General features: G+C 33.6%; 1 protein-coding gene across 1 annotated transcript; it reads right to left on the minus strand.

Annotated features, from left to right (window-relative positions):
- Positions 1–24,108: 24,108 nt before the first annotated feature.
- On the minus strand, positions 24,109–25,166 carry LOC139842219 (probable serine/threonine-protein kinase PBL22). The gene is made up of 2 exons (XM_071832389.1): positions 25,155–25,166; positions 24,109–24,915 (listed from the first exon to the last, which is right to left on the minus strand). Exons 1-2 carry the CDS (start codon positions 25,164–25,166, stop codon positions 24,109–24,111), a joined length of 819 nt encoding a protein of 272 aa, XP_071688490.1.
- Positions 25,167–26,315: the final 1,149 nt, after the last annotated feature.

Below are 26,315 nucleotides of genomic sequence, written 5' to 3' on the forward strand. Positions count from 1 at the left end.
AATTCACTTTAATAATTCATACTTTAATAATTCACTTTAATAATTCATACTTTAATAATTCACTTTAATAATTCAAAAATCTATTATAAATAGAATTCAATAGGTTTCATTTTTTCATAGAAACTTGAAAATATATTTCTCTAAACTCTATCAATCGAATTACATATATATATTTTCTTTGTATTATTTTAAGATATTATTAGTATACATAAAATACAACGACAGAGTTATATTCAGACGATTTCAAAATAAGTTTTCAAACTGGATAGAGCTAAGGAAATTATGGGTTATAGCTATGGAGGTTATGGGTATTAATCGAGGGTATTGCTCGTGAGGTCAACCTAACGTTTATCATTTTCGTTGCGTCTACGTACTTTCCTGCAATATTGAATCACAATATTGATACGATCGTGAATCCGAGACAAACCCTGCACTTGTTCAGTGCCGTCATATACATAATTGCTACGAAATACAGTATTGTGAGTTTCATTTGCTCCCTTTTTAATGCTTTTGCAATATATATTTTTGGGCTGAGAATACATGCGCTGTTTTATAAATGTTTTACGAAGTAGGCACAAGTACTAAAACTAATTCTATGTGGGTTTAAACCAGAAATATACCCTTAGCTTGGTAACATTAAACTACTTGTCTATGTACGGTAGACGCGAATCCTAAAGATAGATCTATTGGGCCTGACAAACCCCATCCTGACTATGGGATGCTTTAGTACTTCGAGGTTATTTTAAACACACCTGATCTGGTGTACTTCAGAGGGTAAAACATGAACGTTAAGGCTTGTTATCGGGTGCCTACAACTTATAGAATACTTTTAAACACTTGCGAGTGTATGGATATTTATGGAAACTGAAATCTTGTGGTCTATTACTATTACGGAAATGATTGATTATGATAAACTAATGAACTCACCAACCTTTTGGTTGACACTTTAAAGCATGTTTATTCTCAGGTATTAAAGAAATCTTCCGCTGTGCATTAACTCATTTTAAGGATATTACCTGGAGTCATTCATGACATACTTTGAAAGACGTTGCATTCGAGTCATTGAGTTCATCAAGATTAATATTAAGTCAATTATAGTTGGATGTAATATGAAATGGTATGCATGCCGTCAGTTTTTGATGTAAAGAAAGTTTGTCTTTTGAAAACGAATGCAATGTTTGTAAAACGTATCATATAGAGGTCAAATACCTCGCGATGTAATCAACTATTGTGAATCGTTTATAATGTATATGAACGGGTCATTTCATAAGACTTGGCCACTGGTTGATTCACGAACCTATAACAATATATACATATATATCAAAGTATGTTCAAAATATATTTACAACACTTTTAATATATTTTGATGTTTTAAGTTTATTATGTCAGCTGTCCTCGTTAGTAACCTACAACTAGTTGTCCACAGTTAGATGTACAGAAATAAATCAATAAATATTATCTTGAATCAATCCACGACCCAGTGTATACGTATCTCAGTATTGATCACAACTCAAACTATATATATTTTGGAATCAACCTCAACCCTGTATAGCTAACTCCAACATTCACATATAGAGTGTCTATGGTTGTTCCGAAATATATATAGATGTGTCGACATGATAGGTCGAAACATTGTATACGTGTCTATGGTATCTCAAGATTACATTATATACAATACAAGTGATAAAAATAGACCACAAGATTATATATCAAATCGTAACAATCGTAACAATGTTGGTGAGTTATAGGTTTAACCTATATATATCAAATCGTAACAATAGACCACAAGATTTCATATTTCAATACACATCCCATACATAGAGATAAAAATCATTCATATGGTGAACACCTGGTAACCGACAATAACAAGATGCATATATAAGAATATCCCCATCATTCCGGGACACCCTTCGGATATGATATAAATTTCGAAGTACTAAAGCATCCGGTACTTTGGATGGGGTTTGTTAGGCCCAATAGATCTATCTTTAGGATTCGCGTCAATTAGGGTGTCTGTTCCCTAATTCTTAGATTACCAGACTTAATAAAAAGGGGCATATTCGATTTCGATAATTCAACCATAGAATGTAGTTTCACGTACTTGTGTCTATTTTGTAAATCATTTATAAAACCTGCATGTATTCTCATCCCAAAAATATTAGATTTTAAAAGTGGGACTATAACTCACTTTCACAGATTTTTACTTCGTCGGGAAGTAAGACTTGGCCACTGTTGATTCACGAACCTATAACAATATATACATATATATTAAAGTATGTTCAAAATATATTTACAACACTTTTAATATATTTTGATGTTTTAAGTTTATTAAGTCAGCTGTCCTCGTTAGTAACCTATAACTAGTTGTCCACAGTTAGATGTACAGAAATAAATCGATAAATATTATCTTGAATCAATCCACGACCCAGTGTATACGTATCTCAGTATTGATCACAACTCAAACTATATATATTTTGGAATCAACCTCAACCCTGTATAGCTAACTCCAACATTCACATATAGAGTGTCTATGGTTGTTCCGAAATATATATAGATGTGTCGACATGATAGGTCGAAACATTGTATACGTGTCTATGGTATCTCAAGATTACATAATATACAATACAAGTTGATTAAGTTATGGTTGGAATAGATTTGTTACCAATTTTCACGTAGCTAAAATGAGAAAAATTATCCAATCTTGTTTTACCCATAACTTCTTCATTTTAAATCCGTTTTGAGTGAATCAAATTGCTATGGTTTCATATTGAACTCTATTTTATGAATCTAAACAGAAAAAGTATAGGTTTATAGTCGGAAAAATAAGTTACAAGTCATTTTTGTAAAGGTAGTCATTTCAGTCGAAAGAACGACGTCTAGATGACCATTTTAGAAAACATACTTCCACTTTGAGTTTAACCATAATTTTTGGATATAGTTTCATGTTCATAATAAAAATCATTTTCTCAGAATAAAAACTTTTAAATCAAAGTTTATCATAGTTTTTAATTAACTAACCCAAAACAGCCCGCGGTGTTACTACGACGGCGTAAATCCGGTTTTACGGTGTTTTTCGTGTTTCCAGGTTTTAAATCATTAAGTTAGCATATCATATAGATATAGAACATGTGTTAGGTTGATTTTAAAAGTCAAGTTAGAAGGATTAACTTTTATTTGCGAACAAGTTTAGAATTAACTAAACTATGTTCTAGTGATTACAAGTTTAAACCTTCGAATAAGATAGCTTTATATGTATGAATCGAATGACGTTATGAACATCATTACTACCTTAAGTTCCTTGGATAAACCTACTAGAAAAGAGAAAAATGGATCTAGCTTCAATGGATCCTTGGATGGCTCGAAGTTCTTGAAGCAGAATCATGACACGAAAACAAGTTCAAGTAAGATCATCACTTGAAATAAGATTGTTATAGTTATAGAAATTGAACCAAAGTTTGAATATGATTATTACATTGTATTAGAATGATAACCTACTGTAAGAAACAAAGATTTCTTGAGGTTGGATGATCACCTTACAAGATTGGAAGTGAGCTAGCAAACTTGAAAGTATTCTTGATTTTATGAAACTAGAACTTTTGGAATTTATGAAGAACACTTAGAACTTGAAGATAGAACTTAAGAGAGATCAATTAGATGAAGAAAATTGAAGAATGAAAGTGTTTGTAGGTGTTTTTGGTCGTTGGTGTATGGATTAGATATAAAGGATATGTAATTTTGTTTTCATGTAAATAAGTCATGAATGATTACTCATATTTTTGTAATTTTATGAGATATTTCATGCTAGTTGCCAAATGATGGTTACCACATGTGTTAGGTGACTCACATGGGCTGCTAAGAGCTGATTATTGGAGTGTATATACCAATAGTACATACATCTAAAAGCTGTGTATTGTACGAGTACGAATACGGGTGCATACGAGTAGAATTGTTGATGAAACTGAACGAGGATGTAATTGTAAGCATTTTTGTTAAGTAGAAGTATTTTGATAAGTGTATTGAAGTCTTTCAAAAGTGTATAAATACATATTGAAACACTACATGTATATACATTTTAACTGAGTCGTTAAGTCATCGTTAGTCGTTACATGTAAGTGTTGTTTTGAAACCTTTAGGTTAACGATCTTGTTAAATGTTGTTAACCCAATGTTTATAATATCAAAAGAGATTTTAAATTATTATATTATCATGATATTATGATGTACGAATATCTCTTAATATGATATATATACATTAAATGTCGTTACAACGATAATCGTTACATATATGTCTCGTTTCAAAATCATTAAGTTAGTAGTCTTATTTTTACATATGTAGTTCATTGTTAATATACTTAATGATATGTTTACTTATTATAATATCATGTTAACTATATATATAACCATATATATGTCATCATATAGTTTTTACAAGTTTTAACGTTCGTGAATCACCGGTCAACTTGGGTGGTCAATTGTCTATATGAAACCTATTTCAATTAATCAAGTCTTAACAAGTTTGATTGCTTAACATGTTGGAAACATTTAATCATGTAAATATCAATCTCAATTGATATATATAAACATGAAAAAGTTCGGGTTACTACAGTACCTACCCGTTAAATAAATTTCGTCCCGAAATTTTAAGCTGTTGAAGGTGTTGACGAATCTTCTGGAAATAGATGCGGGTATTTCTTCTTCATCTGATCTTCAAGCTCCCAGGTGAACTCGGGTCCTCTACGAGCATTCCATCTAACCTTAACAATTGGTATCTTATTTTGCTTAAGTCTTTTAACCTCACGATCCATTATTTCGACGGGTTCTTCGATGAATTGAAGTTTTTCGTTGATTTGGATTTCATCTAACGGAATAGTGAGATCTTCTTTAGCAAAACATTTCTTCAAATTCGAGACGTGGAAAGTGTTATGTACAGCCACGAGTTGTTGAGGTAACTCAAGTCGGTAAGCTACTGGTCCGACACGATCAATAATCTTGAATGGTCCAATATACCTTGGATTTAATTTACCTCGTTTACCAAATCGAACAACGCCTTTCCAAGGTGCAACCTTAAGCATGATCATCTCTCCAATTTCAAATTCTATATCTTTTCTTTTAATGTCGGCGTAGCTCTTTTGTCGACTCTGGGCGGTTTTCAATCTTTGTTGAATTTGGATGATTTTCTCGGTAGTTTCTTATATTATCTCCGGACCCGTAATCTGTCTATCCCCCACTTCACTCCAATAAATCGGAGACCTGCACTTTCTACCATAAAGTGCTTCAAACGGCGCCATCTCAATGCTTGAATGGTAGCTGTTATTGTAGGAAAATTCTGCTAATGGTAGATGTCGATCCCAACTGTTTCCGAAATCAATAACACATGCTCGTAGCATGTCTTCAAGCGTTTGTATCGTCCTTTCGCTCTGCCCATCAGTTTGTGGATGATAGGCAGTACTCATGTCTAGACGAGTTCCTAATGCTTGCTGTAATGTCTGCCAAAATCTTGAAATAAATCTGCCATCCCTATCAGAGATAATAGAGATTGGTATTCCATGTCTGGAGACGACTTCCTTCAAATACAGTCGTGCTAACTTCTCCATCTTGTCATCTTCTCTTATTGCCAGGAAGTGTGCTGATTTGGTGAGACGATCAACTATTACCCAAATAGTATCAAAACCACTTGCAGTCCTTGGCAATTTAGTGATGAAATCCATGGTAATGTTTTCCCATTTCCATTCCGGGATTTCGGGTTGTTGTAGTAGGCCTGATGGTTTCTGATGCTCAGCTTTGACCTTAGAACACGTCAAACATTCTCCTACATATTTAGCAATATCGGCTTTCATACCTGGCCACCAAAAATGTTTCTTAAGATCCTTGTACATCTTCCCCGTTCCAGGATGTATTGAGTATCTGGTTTTATGAGCTTCTCTAAGTACCATTTCTCTCATATCTCCAAATTTTGGTACCCAAATCCTTTCAGCCCTATACCGGGTTCCGTCTTCTCGAATATTAAGATGCTTCTCCGATCCTTTGGGTATTTCATCCTTTAAATTTCCCTCTTTTAAAACTCCTTGTTGCGCCTCCTTTATTTAAGTAGTAAGGTTAGTGTGAATCATTATATTCATAGATTTTACTCGAATGGGTTCTCTGTCCTTTCTGCTCAAGGCGTCGGCTACCACATTTGCCTTTCCCGGGTGGTAACGAATCTCAAAGTCGTAATCATTCAACAATTCAATCCACCTACGCTGCCTCATATTCAGTTGTTTCTGATTAAATATGTGTTGAAGACTTTTGTGGTCGATATATATAATACTTTTGACCCCATATAAGTAGTGCCTCCAAGTCTTTAATGCAAAAACAACCGCGCCTAATTCCAAATCATGCGTCGTATAATTTTGCTCGTGAATCTTCAATTGTCTAGACGCATAAGCAATCACCTTCGTTCGTTGCATTAATACACAACCGAGACCTTGCTTTGATGCGTCACAATAAATCACAAAATCATCATTCCCTTCAGGCAATGACAATATAGGTGCCGTAGTTAGCTTTTTCTTCAATAACTGAAACGCTTTCTCTTGTTCATCATTCCATTCAAATTTCTTCCCTTTATGCGTTAATGCAGTCAAAGGTTTTGCTATTCTGGAAAAGTCTTGGATGAACCTTCTGTAGTAACCAGCTAGTCCTAAAAACTGGCGTATGTGTTTCAGAGTTTTCGGGGTTTCCCACTTTTCAACAGTTTCTATCTTTGCCGGATCCACCTTAATACCTTCTTTGTTCACTATGTGACCGAGGAATTGAACTTCTTCCAACCAAAATGCACACATTGAAAACTTAGCGTACAATTCTTCCTTCCTCAATACTTCTAACACCTTTCTCAAATGTTCACCGTGTTCTTGGTCATTCTTTGAGTAAATAAGTATGTCATCAATGAAAACAATGACAAACTTGTCAAGGTATGGTCCACACACTCGGTTCATAAGGTCCATGAACACTGCTGGTGCATTAGTTAAACCAAACGGCATGACCATAAACTCGTAATGACCGTAACGTGTTCTGAAAGCAGTCTTTGGAATATCATCTTCTTTCACCCGCATTTGATGATACCCGGAACGTAAGTCAATCTTTGAATAAACAGACGAGCCTTGTAGTTGATCAAATAAGTCGTCGATTCTCGGTAGTGGGTAGCGGTTCTTGATGGTAAGTTTGTTCAACTCTCGGTAGTCGATACACAACCTGAATGTACCATCTTTCTTCTTGACAAACAAAATAGGAGCTCCCCACGGTGATGTGCTTGGTCGAATGAAACCACGCTCTAAAAGTTCTTGTAATTGGCTTTGCAGTTCTTTCATCTCGCTGGGTGCGAGTCTGTAAGGAGCACGAGCTATTGGTGCAGCTCCTGGTACAAGATCTATTTGAAATTCAACGGATCGATGTGGGGGTAATCCCGGTAATTCTTTCGGAAATACATCGGGAAATTCTTTTGCAATGGGAACATCATTGATGCTCTTTTCTTCAGTTTGTACTTTCTCGACGTGTGCTAGAACAGCATAGCAACCTTTTCTTATTAGTTTTTGTGCCTTCAAATTACTAACAAGATGTAGCTTCGTGTTGCCCTTTTCTCCGTACACCATTAAGGGTTTTCCTTTTTCTCGTATAATGTGAATTGCATTTTTGTAACAAACGATCTCTGCTTTCACTTCTTTCAACCAGTCCATACCGATTATCACATCAAAACTCCCTAACTCTACTGGTATCAAATCAATCTTAAATGTTTCGCTAACCAGTTTAATTTCTCGATTCTGACATATATTATCTGCTGAAATTAATTTACCATTTGCTAATTTGAGTAAAAATTTACTATCCAAAGGCCTCAATGGACAACTTAATTTAGCACAAAAATCTCTACTCATATAGCTTCTATCCGCACCCGAATCAAATAAAACGTAAGCAGATTTATTGTCAATAAGAAACGTACCCGTAACAAGCTCCGGGTCTTCCTGTGCCTCTGCCGCATTAATATTGAAAACTCTTCCGCGGCCTTGTCCATTCGTGTTCTCCTGGTTCGGGCAATTTCTAATAATGTGGCCCGGTTTTCCACATTTATAACAAACTACATTGGCATAACTTGCTCCGACACTACTTGCTCCGCCATTACTCGTTCCGACACCATTTGTTCCTTTCGTTCTATTAACCCCTGGTCCGTAGACCTCACACTTCGCCGCGCTATGACCATTTCTTTTACACTTGTTGCAAAATTTGGTACAGAACCCCGAGTGATACTTTTCACACCTTTGGCATAGCTGCTTCTGATTGTTGTTGTTGTTGCGGTTATTATTGTTGTTGGGATGATTGTTGTAGTTGCTGTTGTTGTTGTTGTTGTTGTTGTTGGGCCGTTTGTTGTAGTTGCGATTGATGTTGCGATTGTTGGGATAATTATTGAGATTATTGTTGTAATTGCTGTTGTTGTTGTATTGGTGATTCTTATCACCGTTTTCCTCCCACTTTCTTTTGACTTGCTTCACATTGGCCTCTTCAGCAGTCTGTTCTTTAATTCTTTCTTCAATCTGGTTCACTAGTTTGTGAGCCATTCTACATGCCTGTTGTATGGAGGCGGGCTCATGTGAACTTATATCTTCTTAGATTCTTTCTGGTAATCCTTTTACAAACGCGTCGATCTTCTCTTCCTCATCTTCGAATGCTCCCGGACACAATAGGCACAATTCTGTGAATCGTCTTTCGTACGTGGTAATATCAAATCCTTGGGTTCGTAACCCTCTAAGTTCTGTCTTGAGCTTATTGACCTCGGTTCTGGGACGGTATTTCTCGTTCATCAAGTGCTTGAATGCTGACCACGGTAGTGCGTACGCATCGTCTTGTCCCACTTGCTCTAGATAGGTATTCCACCATGTTAACGCAGAACCTGTGAAGGTATGCGTAGCGTACTTTACTTTGTCCTCTTCAGTACACTTACTTATGGCAAACACCGATTCGACCTTCTCGGTCCACCGTTTCAATCCGATCGGTCCTTCGGTTCCATCAAATTCCAAAGGTTTGCAGGCAGTGAATTCTTTGTAGGTGCATCCTACACGATTTCCTGTACTGCTAGATCCAAGGTTATTGTTGGTATGTAGCGCAGCCTGTACTGCGGCTATGTTTGAAGCTAGAAAAGTACGGAATTCCTCTTCATTCATATTCACGGTGTGTCGAGTAGTCGGTGCCATTTCCTTCAAAATAGTCAAATGGAACAAGTTAATCATATAGAATATTAAGAGTGGTTAATAGTATTTCGTAGCATAATATGAACTCATTTATAAAAGCTTTTTCTTCATATTAGCGTTTTATAAGTTTAAATTCGGGTAGTACCTACCCGTTAAGTTCATACTTAGTAGCTAATATACAATTCAACTACTACAATTCTATATGAAAAACTGATTATAATAATATTTCGCGTTCAAACTTTTACACAATATTTTACAACTTACAATACCGCTTATTTTACATATAGCATGAAATATAGCACACAATAAATTTGATACAAGATGGTTGTGAAGATAATTCTAGCTAGTACACAAGTCGTTCAGCAAAGGCAATAAAGACACGTAATTCATACGTCCAGAAACAAGTCATGCATTCTGGTTTTACTAGGATTACTTCCCATCCTTGGTCTTGTGGAACATAACCGTTATGGCCGTTGATAAGACAGCGTATTGTAACGTCGTCAAAGGGACGAGGGTTACGTAATGTCCAACAGTCCCGTAACAATCTAAAAACCTCATTTCTTACACCAATTACCGACTCCGTCACTTGTGGGAACGTTTTGTTTAATAGTTGTAGCCCGATGTTCTTGTTCTCACTTTTGTGAGAAGCGAACATTACTAATCCGTAAGCATAACATGCTTCTTTATGTTGCATGTTAGCCGCTTTTTCTAAATCACGAAGTCCAATATTCGGATATATTGAGTCAAAATAATTTCTTAACCCATTGCGTAAAATAGCATTTGGGTTCCCCTCAATATATGCGTCAAAGTAAACACATCGTAACTTATGGATTTCCCAATGTGATATCCCCCATCTTTCGAACGAAAGCCTTTTATAAACCAAGGCATTCTTGGAACGTTCTTCGAATGTCTTACAAACTGATCTCGCCTTAAATAGTTGTGCCGAAGAATTCTGACCGACTCTAGACAAGATTTCATCAATCATGTCTCCGGGTAGGTCTCTTAAAATATTGGGTTGTCTATCCATTTTGTGTTTTTATACTGTAAAATAGACAAGAGTTAGATTCATAAAAAAAAATACTTATTAATACAAGCAATTTTTACATATATCATAAAGCATAAGCACACTATATTACTTATATTACACCACACGAATACAACTATATTATTCCGACTCGCTTGTTTCTTCTTCTTCGGTTTTGGTTCGTTTTACCAAGTTTCTAGGGATATATGATGTTCCCCTAATACGAGCCGTCGTTATCCACATTGGTTTAGAAAAACCTGGTGGTTTAGAGGTTCCCGGGTCATTGTTACAACTTAAGGACTTCGGGGGTTGACGATACATATAAAGTTCATCGGGGTTGGAATTAGATTTCTCTATTTTTATGCCCTTTCCCTTATTATTTTCTTTTGCCTTTTTAAATTCAGTTGGGGTAATTTCTATAACATCATCGGAATTCTCGTCGGAATCCGATTCATCGGAGAATTGGTAATCCTCCCAATATTTTGCTTCCTTGGCGGAAACACCATTGACCATAATTAACCTTGGTCGGTTGGTTGAGGATTTTCTTTTACTTAACCATTTTATTATTTCCCCCACCGGTTCTATTTCTTCATCCGGTTCCGACTCTTCTTCCGGTTCCGACTCTTCTTCCGGTTCCGACTCTTCTTCCGGTTCCTCTTTGGGAACTTGTGAATTAGTCCACGAATCATTCCAATTTACATTTGACTCTTCATTATTATTAGGTGAGTCAATGGGACTTGTTCTAGAGGTAGACATCTATCACATAATATCAAACGCGTTAAGAGATTAATATATCACATAATATTCACATGTTAAAAATATATAGTTTCCAACAAAATTTGTTAAGCAATCATTTTTCAAGTAAACACGGTCGAAGTCCAGACTCACTAATGCATCCTAACAAACTCGATAAGACACACTAATGCAAAATTCTGGTTCTCTAAGACCAACGCTCGGATACCAACTGAAATGTCCCGTTCTTATTGATTAAAAACGTTTCATATTAATTGATTTCGTTGCGAGGTTTTGACCTCTATATGAGACGTTTTTCAAAGACTGCATTCATTTTAAAACAAACCATAACCTTTATTTCATCAATAAAGGTTTAAAAAGCTTTACGTAGATTATCAAATAATGATAATCTAAAATATCCTGTTTACACACGACCATTACATAATGGTTTACAATACAAATATGTTACAATAAAATAAGTTTCTTGAATGCAGTTTTTACACAATATCATACAAGCATGGACTCCAAATCTCGTCCTTATTTAAGTATGCGACAGCGGAAGCTCTTAATAATCACCCGAGAATAAACATGCTTAAAACGTCAACAAAAATGTTGGTGAGTTATAGGTTTAACCTATATATATCAAATCATAATAATAGACCACAAGATTTCATATTTCAATACACATCCCATACATAGAGATAAAAATCATTCATATGGTGAACACCTGGTAACCGACATTAACAAGATGCATATATAAGAATATCCCCATCATTCCGGGACACCCTTCGGATATGATATAAATTTCGAAGTACTAAAGCATCCGGTACTTTGGATGGGGTTTGTTAGGCCCAATAGATCTATCTTTAGGATTCGCGTCAATTAGGGTGTCTGTTCCCTAATTCTTAGATTACCAGACATAATAAAAAGGGGCATATTCGATTTCGATAATTCAACCATAGAATGTAGTTTCACGTACTTGTGTCTATTTTGTAAATCATTTATAAAACCTGCATGTATTCTCATCCCAAAAATATTAGATTTTAAAAGTGGGACTATAACTCACTTTCACAGATTTTTACTTCGTCGGGAAGTAAGACTTGGCCACTGGTTGATTCACGAACCTATAACAATATATACATATATATCAAAGTATGTTCAAAATATATTTACAACACTTTTAATATATTTTGATGTTTTAAGTTTATTAAGTCAGCTGTCCTCGTTAGTAACCTACAACTAGTTGTCCACAGTTAGATGTACAGAAATAAATCAATAAATATTATCTTGAATCAATCCACGACCCAGTGTATACGTATCTCAGTATTGATCACAACTCAAACTATATATATTTTGAAATCAACCTCAACCCTGTATAGCTAACTCCAACATTCACATATAGAGTGTCTATGGTTGTTCCGAAATATATATAGATGTGTCGACATGATAGGTCAAAACATTGTATACGTGTCTATGGTATCTCAAGATTACATAATATACAATACAAGTTGATTAAGTTATGGTTGGAATAGATTTGTTACCAATTTTCACGTAGCTAAAATGAGAAAAATTATCCAATCTTGTTTTACCCATAACTTCTTCATTTTAAATCCGTTTTGAGTGAATCAAATTGCTATGGTTTCATATTGAACTCTATTTTATGAATCTAAACAGAAAAAGTATAGGTTTATAGTCAGAAAAATAAGTTACAAGTCATTTTTGTAAAGGTAGTCATTTCAGTCGAAAGAACGACGTCTAGATGACCATTTTAGAAAACATACTTCCACTTTGAGTTTAACCATAATTTTTGGATATAGTTTCATGTTCATAATAAAAATCATTTTCTTAGAATAACAACTTTTAAATCAAAGTTTATCATAGTTTTTAATTAACTAACCCAAAACAGCCCGCGGTGTTACTACGACGGCGTAAATCCGGTTTTACGGTGTTTTTCGTGTTTCCAGGTTTTAAATCATTAAGTTAGCATATCATATAGATATAGAACATGTGTTAGGTTGATTTTAAAAGTCAAGTTAGAAGTATTAACTTTTATTTGCGAACAAGTTTAGAATTAACTAAACTATGTTCTAGTGATTACAAGTTTAAACCTTCGAATAAGATAGCTTTATATGTATGAATCGAATGATGTTATGAACATCATTACTACCTTAAGTTCCTTGGATAAACCTACTAGAAAAGAGAAAAATGGATCTAGCTTCAATGGATCCTTGGATGGCTCGAAGTTCTTGAAGCAGAATCATGACACGAAAACAAGTTCAAGTAAGATCATCACTTGAAATAAGATTGTTATAGTTATAGAAATTGAACCAAAGTTTGAATATGATTATTACCTTGTATTAGAATGATAACCTACTGTAAGAAACAAAGATTTCTTGAGGTTAGATGATCACCTTACAAGATTGGAAGTGAGCTAGCAAACTTGAAAGTATTCTTGATTTTATGAAACTAGAACTTTTGGAATTTATGAAGAACACTTAGAACTTGAAGATAGAACTTGAGAGAGATCAATTAGATGAAGAAAATTGAAGAATGAAAGTGTTTGTAGGTGTTTTTGGTCGTTGGTGTATGGATTAGATATAAAGGATATGTAATTTTGTTTTCATGTAAATAAGTCATGAATGATTACTCATATTTTTGTAATTTTATGAGATATTTCATGCTAGTTGCCAAATGATGGTTCCCACATGTGTTAGGTGACTCACATGGGCTGCTAAGAGCTGATCATTGGAGTGTATATACCAATAGTACATACATCTAAAAGCTGTGTATTGTACGAGTACGAATACGGGTGCATACGAGTAGAATTGTTGATGAAACTGAACGAGGATGTAATTGTAAGCATTTTTGTTAAGTAGAAGTATTTTGATAAGTGTATTGAAGTCTTTCAAAAGTGTATAAATACATATTGAAACACTACATGTATATACATTTTAACTGAGTCGTTAAGTCATCGTTAGTCGTTACATGTAAGTGTTGTTTTGAAACCTTTAGGTTAACGATCTTGTTAAATGTTGTTAACCCAATGTTTATAATATCAAAAGAGATTTTAAATTATTATATTATCATGATATTATGATGTACGAATATCTCTTAATATGATATATATACATTAAATGTCGTTACAACGATAATCGTTACATATATGTCTCGTTTCAAAATCATTAAGTTAGTAGTCTTGTTTTTACATATGTAGTTCATTGTTAATATACTTAATGATATGTTTACTTATCATAATATCATGTTAACTATATATATAACCATATATATGTCATCATATAGTTTTTACAAGTTTTAACGTTCGTGAATCACCGGTCAACTTGGGTGGTCAATTGTCTATATGAAACCTATTTCAATTAATCAAGTCTTAACAAGTTTGATTGCTTAACATGTTGAAAACATTTAATCATGTAAATATCAATCTCAATTAATATATATAAACATGGAAAAGTTCGGGTTACTACAGATACCAGGTTACGTAATCATCACACGAAATACATCTTACGTAACAGCTATCATCATCTTCTAGGGTTAACAGATTAGTTCTTTTACGACTGTTGCCTACAACCTTACTTAGGGCCTTCCGATCGACGGCCGTCATCGAAGGTGGACTTAATCACCTAGCCACCCCGCCGACATCATCATGTCGGCCAGAGTTATTCACGGTAACCGGACCGGAGAGCTAAGTTCTAAGATCCTTAAACCTCTTTAAATGTATTGAACATACATATTAACCTTCTGGAAAATATACGCATGATCAGCATTAAAAATTAAAAATCAAATAGGTATGGTATGAACGCAATGGGCTAGGATGTAGGATTAAGAATTATCCTACTATACCTTAAAAGAGAGCCCTTATTAACACATAACTTATTCCTATCTCCCTTATAATCACTGTCAGATCAACATTTTCTAAATTCTTACCATTTAATCTAATGGCTATAAATGATCTAACTAATACATTACTTAATCTAACAAATTGTCCAAAATGGTACGAAAATGCCCTCCTAGAAATTAAATCAGATTAATTCAAATTTCAAATTTTGGAAATTCATTAACTACCTACCCTAAATTTTGGTAAGTCATTAACTACCTACCCTAAATTAATATTAAATTTCAAAATTCAAAAGTGACATTAACTGTATTTCCTAAATATTATGAATAAAAAGTCAAAACTATGTGTGTCAATTTTTAATTTATAATGCACACTATCTCTAAAATACCATTTTCAATTGAATGAAAAACAAAATACGCTCATAACCTAATCACTTATATCTTCTTATTTTAGCCTCAATTTACAGCGAATCTCGCACGTTCTTCTTCATTCTCTCTCAACTTAATCGAAACCAGCGATGGATGCCGGAGCCATCACCATTTGACGTTAACTCAATTCACAAAACCGAATTGACCTAATCGGTTTTTCTAGCCACGATCGATTTTTCTCATTGTCTATAGCTTCTCAGAATCGATCTGGTTTCAAACTGAATACAATCAAATCAAAATCTTTGTTAGGTGTGTTCGTGTTTTAAATAGTAATGTATCTTTCTTATACTTTTTTAAACTGATGGTGATTGATTTGGGGGTTTTCAATTATTTCGTGAATTGCTTACTTTTACAGAGATTTAGAACGATTTTGTTAAAACCATTGTTTTATCAAACTTAATTTTATGTTCTTGTGATTTGACGTACATATAGATAAAAGTTTTTTTTTGCTTTTGGTGCGATTAGGAATGATTTATTTATATGTACACAATGGATGACAACCATCGCAATTCACATGTCAAAAGGTAATTTTCAGCATCTCTAAACCATAATATTATGACTCAATTAGTAAAATATCAAATTTCTTAAAGGTTGAAGTTATATAATTAATGAAGAAAGTCTAAATTTTGTTATATGGTGAAGAAATAATAAAAGAGGAGTTCATGTCAACTCCCAACTGGTACACATATGGCTTCTGCTATTTTTTTAATGAGATGATATGTTACAAGTGAATCTGTTTTGGTTTTTTCGTCACAGTTGGCTTACCAATACACATTAACATTTGTTTAATTTTTTGTTAGGAAGAAAAATGGGAAGACATGTTTATCGACATAGAAACCACATGTTAAACAATGTAAGAAGATTAGTGAAGCAATTGGCGGGGTTATTCACGATTTCATAGTCTGTTTAAATTTGATTGCTCTTTTGGATATTTATTTTTTGAGCTTGTGTTTATATGCTGGTTTGTTGTTAAACTTTAGAGAAATATTTGGTGGATGAGTGGCTTGGGGCGAATAATGGTGTTCTCGATGAGGAATGTTTTTTGTTGTCGAGTCAAGTAGCTGCAAGGCGTTCATTAAGGTCGGATACTAATCTTAATAGGCTTTCAGTCAGCAATACATCAGCTATTGTTGATCACGTCATTTGATCTCAGCATGTGTTTATTTCTCGCCGTCTGTTTTAGTGTTTAAGAATGAGGGTGGCCATTCAGTTGCTACTGGTATGTCTCCTTTTTGTTTTTCGATTGTTCATTTTGGTTCTCTTTGCAGATTCAGGCAATTCGCAATTGGATATTTGGGATTTTTTTTTATTTTTTTTTTTACAGTTGCACACGTTCCTCGCTTCCTTATAACTTGCCTCCCATTTTTAACACCTCAGGTTAAATGTTAGTACTTATTTTGTGCCTATTTGGATCTCTTTTGATTTTGTTTCCTAATTCTTATTTAGCCCATTTTTTTATTAAAATAAACTAATCAAATATCGACATATCGTGCCTTCGTATTTGATTCATATATTGACTGGTAGGCATCATTTTTAGTTTATCTAATTCTCAAACGATTTATGATTGGTGTGTCACTTTTTTGTATGGTTTCGAAATAGCAGGTTTTGAAAAAATGATTTATTTCGAAATCGTAGGTATTAAAGACTGATGATCGTGATGTTTTATTGTTAGGGTTCATCGTCTACATTATCTTCATCATCACCTACAACTATTTTTCTGCCCCTTTCCTTAAATCCATTAATGATCACCTACAACATAAAGATCTTATGTTGGTTATAAAATCATAGGACGATATTTGTTTACGAGAAGGAGAAACTACTATCAAGAGATAATCATGGGTCTCTCACATGTTTTAAATTTTTTTTACTAATACTTGGTTTCCTATTAATATCTTTTGATAGGAAACCAAGTATTAAAATCTTTTTTTTTACTAATACTAATATTTGCTCTCAATATCTTTTGATTTCCTTGATACTTAAACATTTTTACTAATACTTGGTTTCCTATTTATTTCATACTATGGTTATTAATAAACTAATGCATGTATTGTTCTTCTTATCACTATAGTGGCATGTCATGTCACCCGTTTGCTGTCTTTACGTATCCCAGTTCTTATTGAATAAGGGAAATACAAACAATTGGTATTCTCTACATACTTAACTAATGTTTTAAATGTTCTTTAAAAAGACATACTACTTGAAGTTAGCATTTATATGTACTTGTGTCTTTAATTATGACATAATTGTAATGGTCAGCTACTAATAAAAATTAGTGGATGGAATATGCTTTGCAGGTTTATGAACATTTCGATTATTGAAAGTGTAGGATTTTGAGTATGCAGTAGAAAAGGAAATCTCGTGGAGGTGACAATATGAGCGGGTAAGTCTGATTTGTCACAATCATCACTCTGTGAAGCTCGGAACAGTTTGAGTCGAATTTAATTGATCAATTTGTCCATTAAGGTATTTACACATATATGTGGTATGTTCTGCGCGTGCCTAATTAACTTGGGTTGATCAAAAATATATTTCTCCATTTGTGTGTCAAAGATGATTATACAAAATATATTATTTCTATTTTTATGTATCTTTAATAATCTATAAGGAAATGATATTAAAGCCCATCCTTTTAACCTAATTACTTAATTAAAATTTAGCATCGCCTACAATCAAGGATTTCGATTGGATCAAGTTTTGTTGTTTTTGAAATTGATTTTCAGCCACTAATTTCCATACAATTACAGCTCCTTCCCCATCCAAATCGCACCAAACTGTTATGTTCCATCTTTTGATGACAATTAAAAGAAGGTTAGTCTTCAGTGTTTAATAATAACAGCAATTTAAATATTCTTGGTCAGTTTTCTTCGCTAAATAGGGTTGTTTGCATATGTGCTTGGTCAAAAATTGGTTTTACGGAATTTGGTTTTTACAAAAACTGAATCTGCTATACTCAAGTTGAATCGAATGGTCAAGTAGCTGAATGTGATTTTGTTGACTATATAATTATTTATAGCATATGTTCATATATATCACACTTATAAATGATTCTTCATTACTTTACTTTGAACACGATTATTATAGTTACAGTTATACACATTAAACTTTGTAGTGTTTGATTATTTATTTCTATTATCGTGGTTGAGATTATTTTAAAATATCATCATTGCATAAAACCCGCAAAATCATGTGTCTTTAACTAATGCATTAAAAATGGGTCACTCATAGGTAAGACAATATGCATACAAAGGTCAAATTCACCCAGTCCATTTTTAATAAATAAACCTCCTAATTACTTTGTGTAAATACATAGTTTATTGCAAATGAATTGCAGGTGTTGGACTTTATCTTTACCGGTTTGTTGTAAGGAATAAGAGCTTTTGATTAGTATTCTTGTTATTATAAACAAAGGTTATGGAAAAAGTTGGAAAAGCAGGTGTTATTTGAATTCAGTGACTTACAAGAATTTGATGGTTAATAGCTTGATTAGAATCTAAGTTTGTCTTTCTTATATTTCAGGCAGGTTAGTTCACCCTTATATAAGTTCAAGTGACCTAAAAGCATCCTAAAATTCAAGGTGTGGTGCATAACCTATTGTTTCAAGGGGTGATAAGTTTGGATTATAGGAGATGGTAAGTTTGTAATATATATATATATATATATATATATATATATATATATATATATATATATATATATATATATATATATATATATATATATATATATATATATATATATATATATATATATTCAACTCTCTTATATTTTTGTGCGCTTATACTCCTCTAATAATCACATAAATTGTTCATTTAACTACCATATTGTATTACATCAATAGCTCTCAAAATGAACGGGTTGGTGAGTTGGCTAATGGGTATTATTTTGTACTGCACAAACGGGTCGGGTTAGAATGACTTTCCTATGTCACAAAAATACTTTTATGTTCATATTTATAAAATATTTAGGGAAAAAAATCTTTTAATAAAAATGATTTTGGGAGATATAAAAGTATAAAACTCTTGGTAATCTGATTCTTTTTCTTATTTGACCCGTGTATGATAAAACACAACTTAAATCGATATGTTGATATGTTAATTGGTCAAAGTTGTTACATCTAATAACTATAGAATTTGTCATGTATGCTTTTAATTTAAGATATGTGGTTACTTTATAATAGCTTGCCGAGACTGTTGATAGACGGACCATATGTTGCACTAGCACAAGACTATCGTAAATATGACTTTCTTTTATTTGTTGGACTTGGCATATAACAACACCTTTTATTAGTATTCTTAAAGATATATACTCAACAACATTGTTAAAATAGAAGAGCTTGAAGTAAGTATTCACTTGAATTTTATATAAAACTTCATCTAATGTTTTTTTATTTATCTATTCTAATTATTTAATTTTGTATTAGGAATCAACATTAAGCATAATAGACGTTTCAAGTTTCACCAAGAAAGAAGAAAATTTTGAGGACTACAAATGCTTACTTTTATTGGTTCACTAGAAAACAAGGTTCGTTTGATTGGTTTAAAGGTGTCATGAATAAAGTTACCAAACTTGATAAATACGGTTGTTGTATGCAACTATATGTGCTTTATTCTTTCCTTTTGTTTCTTAAATTTTGTTGCACACTTAGCTCCTGATGCTACATCTATGACATGTGAACTGTTTTGGAAGGGATTAAGGTAAAAGTCAGTGCTGATTTAGTGGTTTATTTGGACAGTATCTTGGTCAATTGATGTTTGTGAAAGGTTTACTTTGGTTCAAAAAATTTATGAGTGCTTTTCAAAACTATTTTCAAAAAATTAATTACATGTTCATATTCTCATTTAATATCACTTGCAGAAACCTAAAGCTATATAGTGCAATATTTAGTGTATATAGGGATTGCATCATGCATATCGTGCAATATAGTTTCAAATCATAACAACCTAAAGTCCGATAAAATATAAATCGTTAATGGGCTTTGTTAGCTTATGATATAGGGATGGAAATGTGCGAGAAAAAAACCCGTGACCCGCGGGTACCCGATCCTTGATGGGCGGGTAAATTCACTAAAACTTACCCGCGGGCACGGATACGGGTAAAAATTTATACCCGCGGACGGGTCGTGGTCGGGTTGCGGGTATATACTACTTGTCGCGGGTAAAACCCGACCCATGAATACATGAGACTTTTTTTAATTTACCCGCAATTTTATACTTAAAATTATTAAATTTAAAAGTTATTTTACTTGTAATTGAATAATGAATAATAATTTAACTTTATATACAAGTAAAAAACGTATTTTCACGTCATTTTACATATAGCTTGTACATATTTTTTATAATGAATAAAATTAGGTAGGTTTTCTTTTAAAAAGTTGTATATTATTATTACCCGCTGGTTATCCACGGGTCACAGGTATCCATGGGTCACGGGCATGGGCAAAACATTTTTATCCGCGGGTGGGTAACGGATCTCAACGTGCAAAAAAGAAACCGGACGAGCGGGTCGCGGGTATATAGAACCCGCGCACCTTGCCCGCGGGCACCATCCCTACTTATGTCATGAACCGGTGACAAAAATAATACGTATCTATTAAAGTAAACAAATTCTATTAAAGTAATGCCTTTATTCAAAGAAATGAATTGTACGTATCTATTAAAGTAAACAAATTCTAAAAAATAAAAGATATAAGGAAATCTGTGATCTTTTAGATAAATTTTTAATTTAATAACTTGATTTCCTACATTAATGCCTTGATTTTTTTAACTCTTCAAACAATATTATATTTAAACTTCTGTTTAACCGTGAAATACATATCCTCTGGTTTCTATTGAAAAGTATTCATCATCAAAAAAAGAAGATGAAAACAACAATGAATGCTGCTGAACATAAGGTACAGGTCTACACATCCTATCATCTGTTGCAAATAAACAACTAACTTCTATAACAAATATGCTCGCTATATCGTGACGACAACAAAAATTAAATTACTAAACTGTTATAATACTCTAACAGGTGGGTATTAACGAAGACATGAATCATGGTACATACTTAATTTACAACTATCTCCATACTTACATGTTTGTTATCAAATCATTGATTGCTTAATTATACGTTACTAATAGAACAAATGTTGATATGTCAATAACACATTATCACATCTCTATACCATTTTTAATATTAAAAAAAATGCTTCAAAAATTCATGTGTTTACTATTATCTATGGAACTTGGATGACACCCTCTCAACGATGTACAATGTGGATTGGTAGAATACGTCCAACTGATATGTTATGACATTATTTACAATTCATGATCATATCAAACGATTAACTACGTTGTCTGATATGTTCAAGAGTACAACCAAAGTTTGAAAGCATATACACAAGTTTTCCGTTGATCATATCAAACTAAATCACCAACTCATCAGAGTTTATTAAATTGCTTTCATTCCTTTTTATTGTTGAATACAATGGTTTCTTAAGTTTATTAACTATCTCAAATTATGCAGCATAAATAATAATGTATTTCATGTTCGTTCAAATTAATTACTATATTGTTTCTGTCATACTAGGGTACGTTTAGTCTTATAAAAACATAACTCCAAAATGCCCGCGATCTCGCGGGTCTTTAACTAGTAAAATGTTAATCAACATCTAATAATAAATGCAATGAGCTGGAATGATCAGGATGCTTTAACTACAACCTGAAAATTACATTTTTTTATTAGTCAAGTCTACTATGATAAATATTACTTAATAGTAATTTGATCTAATTCATTGAAGTAAACAATATGATTAAGATACATGGTATAAATTAGAACATGATTAAGATACAAGGTATCACTCATTATTTGATTATCTTATTCAAATTGATACCAATGAAAAATAATATACCAAGTTACCAAATTGAGTTAACCAGTCCGAGTCACAAACTTCTCTTAACAAAATTGCAGCAGCATAAAGTGTATTCATAACCACAGTCGGTCCACATTCCCAAATTTAACAAACACCAGATGATTTTTCGTGAGCCAATACAACTCAATTCGCTCTTAAGGCGATGATTCAGCATTAAAATGAACAACGTAAGGGTTATTCGAATCGTAAGAACTATCATGTTTTGAACTAGAAATTACGTACGCAAATCGCGGCGGTGGAGTGAAAGTTGAAACCAGTATTGTACGGAGCTTTAATTTCTTATTGTTTTACGTATGAATTTTACATTAAATTTATTATACGTAAACTAATTTTCATTTTGAATGAAATTAGGTCATCGGAGTGTGAAAAAAACTAGTGATTGTGAGATTTGGGGGCAATGTAACGACGGATCGTGATTTTAATTGAAGGTATTGACTAATGTGATTTGTGTAATTTAGGAATTAGTATTTTTCTTTTTTAATTACGCCTTTGGCCCCTCATATATGTCAACAATTGCATGATAGTCATTTATGTTAATTAACTATGCAGTTAGTCATTTAAATTCATGGTTGGTCCCTTGGTCTAATGGCCGTTAAATTTTTCGTTAAATCTTATCATGTTTCATACGGGTATTTTCGTCTTGTTTTAAAATTGTGAAGTAGCCCGAAATTTGTGGAGTCGGTGGACCACGATTTTTCATCTTTAAAGTCATGGGAGGAATGGTTAGATTGATGGTCTCACTAGCGGATTCGAAAGGAAAAGGTTCATACTATTGTTGTTGCGATTCTTTGATTTCTTTGGACACTTTGCAACATTGTCTTGTTTGATGATTTGCCGATGAAGAAACGAGATATAAGTGTGTACTTACCGCAATATATCAAAAAAACAAGTCAGTCGGCATAAGACTTATCAACAATGTATTGATTAAGTTGAATAAAAAAACATGTACTATTCAATTTAAGGGGAAATGTTAGTAAATAAAGAATAATGAATATAATGCAAGATAACCCCAAAGTAGTAGCCATGTAGAAAAAGATCAAGATAACCGAGACAACAAGATTCCCCGACAGCCATTTACCATAAATAGTGTCAATTGTTACCAAAAGGCTCCTTACTTTGTGTAAAATATAATAGTTAGAGTCAACTCTTTAAATAGAAGGTCGTACCAAATTAAGAGTAATCAATTCAAAATGTGAACATTTATAACTATATATATCATTCCTTAATAAATCAATTCCGTATTCACTGTCAAGTTAATAAAATCAATACAAATCAATTTATTCGAAACAATAAAATGTTCTTGATGAATTAACCGCTTCAAATTCAAACAAATGCATTTTTCGCTCATGACATATTTGACATGATAATAACTTCCTCCATCCATACTCCACTTTTCTGAAGCTCATGAAAACATTTGACGTTAACGAGGCCTGCTGTTGATATAAAATGGTAAAAACTCAATCACCTTTTGAAATCTGCATATATAAAATGACATTAATTAATACTTAGCCATGTTCAAGAGGGGAAATTTTGATTATCAATTTATGCAACTTTAGTAACTTGGACATTTGATAATTAATAACAAAGCTTCTCGTGAGCAGTTATGAAAACAAAGTAACGATGAAGTGGCTTACAAAGATACACATATCAAACTCCTACTTTAGTAAGGGTTGGGATTAATAAAAGTTGTAAAAGCACATGTCTCCGAAATCACAATGAAATAATTTAAATACTTTACCAAAGATAAGTTTATTCATATGAAGCGAACTATATCTTATTATGTTATACACTTGGAGGCAGAGATCACTTATAAGTTAATAATTAATTTTTATGGTAAATATAAATATGCATGCAACCAAAGGAATTTTGCCTTTGTAAAAGCCTATGATAACTTACTTGGAATTCCAATGTCTTCTTAAGTTGTTTCAGAACTTCTTTAGCTGTCGGTCAATTTTCTCTATCGTCATTCAAGCACCGGTAGGCAATTGTTTGAAATGTACTAAGTGCCTTCGGCACAATCTGGGCCTTTATAGCCTCAAAAACCACCTCGTTGTGTTTTCCTTCTTCAAAACTCCGTTTAATGAAACTAGGCAGAAACTGACCTTCATGTTTGCGGAACCAAAATGTTGATTTTCCACATAAGATCTCAAATAAAACAACACCGAATGAATAAATATCGGATTCTATGGTTAAGAAGCCAGATTTTCTATAAAGTGGGTCCACGTAGCCCTCTGTGCCGCACGCATTAGCGATGATATATTCTGTTTTATGATTTATTGCACTAATCATCGAAAGCCCATAATCAGCTAATTTTGCTTTCCACTCATCATTCAATAGAATGTTTTCAGTTTTGATATCTCTATGTATCACCGATGCATGTGTTGCAACTCCTCCGTGAAGGAACTCCAATGCGGTTGCAACATCAATGCATATATTAAGCCGTTTAATACAAGTAAGACTACTAGAATTATTCAAGTAACTATTAAGGCTTCCTCTCGACGCATACTCATAAACAATGACTTTTTCATCTTTTCCATCACAATAACCAATAATACGGATGACATTCTCATGCTTATAACTGAAAAGAATTTGGAGTTCATTCCGAAATTGTTGTTTCCCTTGACCACTAGTTTTATCCAACCGTTTTGCAACAATAGTATTGAAGCCATCACCTTTAGAAAGTTTTCCTGTATAAACGTTCCCAAAGCCTCCTTTTCCAATCAAGTTGTCAACATGGAAGTTTCCTGTAGCCTTCTGTTAGGATATTAGGACCCAAACAACGCTAGTAATTCTACAAGATTACTAGCCGAGTAGTGATACTATCAAGATCACTCAACCCACTTAATGAACGAAAGATTAAAATGCAAGAAATGTAAGAACGACACAAGATATAACGTGGTTATATGCAATCGTTGTGATTGCTTTAGTCCATGGACCAACTAGAGAGTGTTTATTTACTGAATATTTGTATGTGGTGTGTTACAATATGATACAATGAGCTCCATTTATAGGAGAAACAAGAACACCATGAAACTTCAACTTGATCTTCAAGTGTGCTAGCAATCATGAAAGATAAATCAACTAGCCATGCTTTCCACCTTGTATTGGCATGATCACAGCCCAAATTTCAGGTGAAAAGTGATCAAATTTGCACCTAAAGTGAAAGGAGGCCAAAGCATGCTCGGATGTAAAGGTTGCAACTTGCCAAATTGCTGCCAGACACCAGATGCGGCGCATCTGATGAGTGATGCGTCGCATCACCTGCTTCCACGACTGCAGATTCAAGTACCAGCTCCAGATGCACCGCATCTAGAAGTGATGCGCCGCATCCGACCCCATTGATACGCCATAATAGCTCAATGCTCCGCATCCAAAACCTTCGGACTATTTTACTGCATGGATGCGCCGCATCCTTAGAGTGATGCGCCGCATTGCTCTGTTTCACGCATCCCGAAATCTGTAAAATTCGTACAACACTTTGACTCATCTTTTGTGGCGACATTTTCAACTTTGTTTAAATGTCTCCATACTCCAACAATCTTCCACTTGGAGACTTTGAACAAACTCCATTCATATCAATGATCTAACCAAGTACATTAAACCACCTTCGATTACCGCCAAATTCCATTTGGAACACGCACGCTCAACACATTCTTCGGATGAGTAGACTTTCGATAAAAGGTCTTCAATACTACTTGTTAAACTTGTAACACCATTCACATCTCTAGCTGGGGTCTTCTCTCATCAATTCGTGAGAAGACCAATTGAGGTAATGCAAAACCTCAATTTTTCCATCGTGACCACCTTAGTAAACATATCGGCAGGATTCTTCGTACCAAGGATTTTCTCCAAGAATAAAGTGCCATCATTTATATGTTGTCGAATAAAATGATACCTTATCTTGATGTGTTTCGTTCGACTATGAAACACCGGATTCTTCCCAAGATGAACCGCACTTTGATTATCACAATACAAGACGCAATAGTCTTGTCTTTTACCCAACTCGCCTAAGAAGTTCTTCAACCACACTAGCTCTTTAGAAGCTTCCGCAATAGCCATGTATTCGGCTTCGGTGGTTGACAAAGCAACACTCTTTTGCAATCGAGATAACCAACTAATCGTCGTCTTCCCCATTGTGAAAACATAACCCGCAG

Source organism: Rutidosis leptorrhynchoides, chromosome 4, assembly GCF_046630445.1.
Source record: "Rutidosis leptorrhynchoides isolate AG116_Rl617_1_P2 chromosome 4, CSIRO_AGI_Rlap_v1, whole genome shotgun sequence".
Classification (NCBI taxonomy): domain Eukaryota; kingdom Viridiplantae; phylum Streptophyta; class Magnoliopsida; order Asterales; family Asteraceae; genus Rutidosis; species Rutidosis leptorrhynchoides.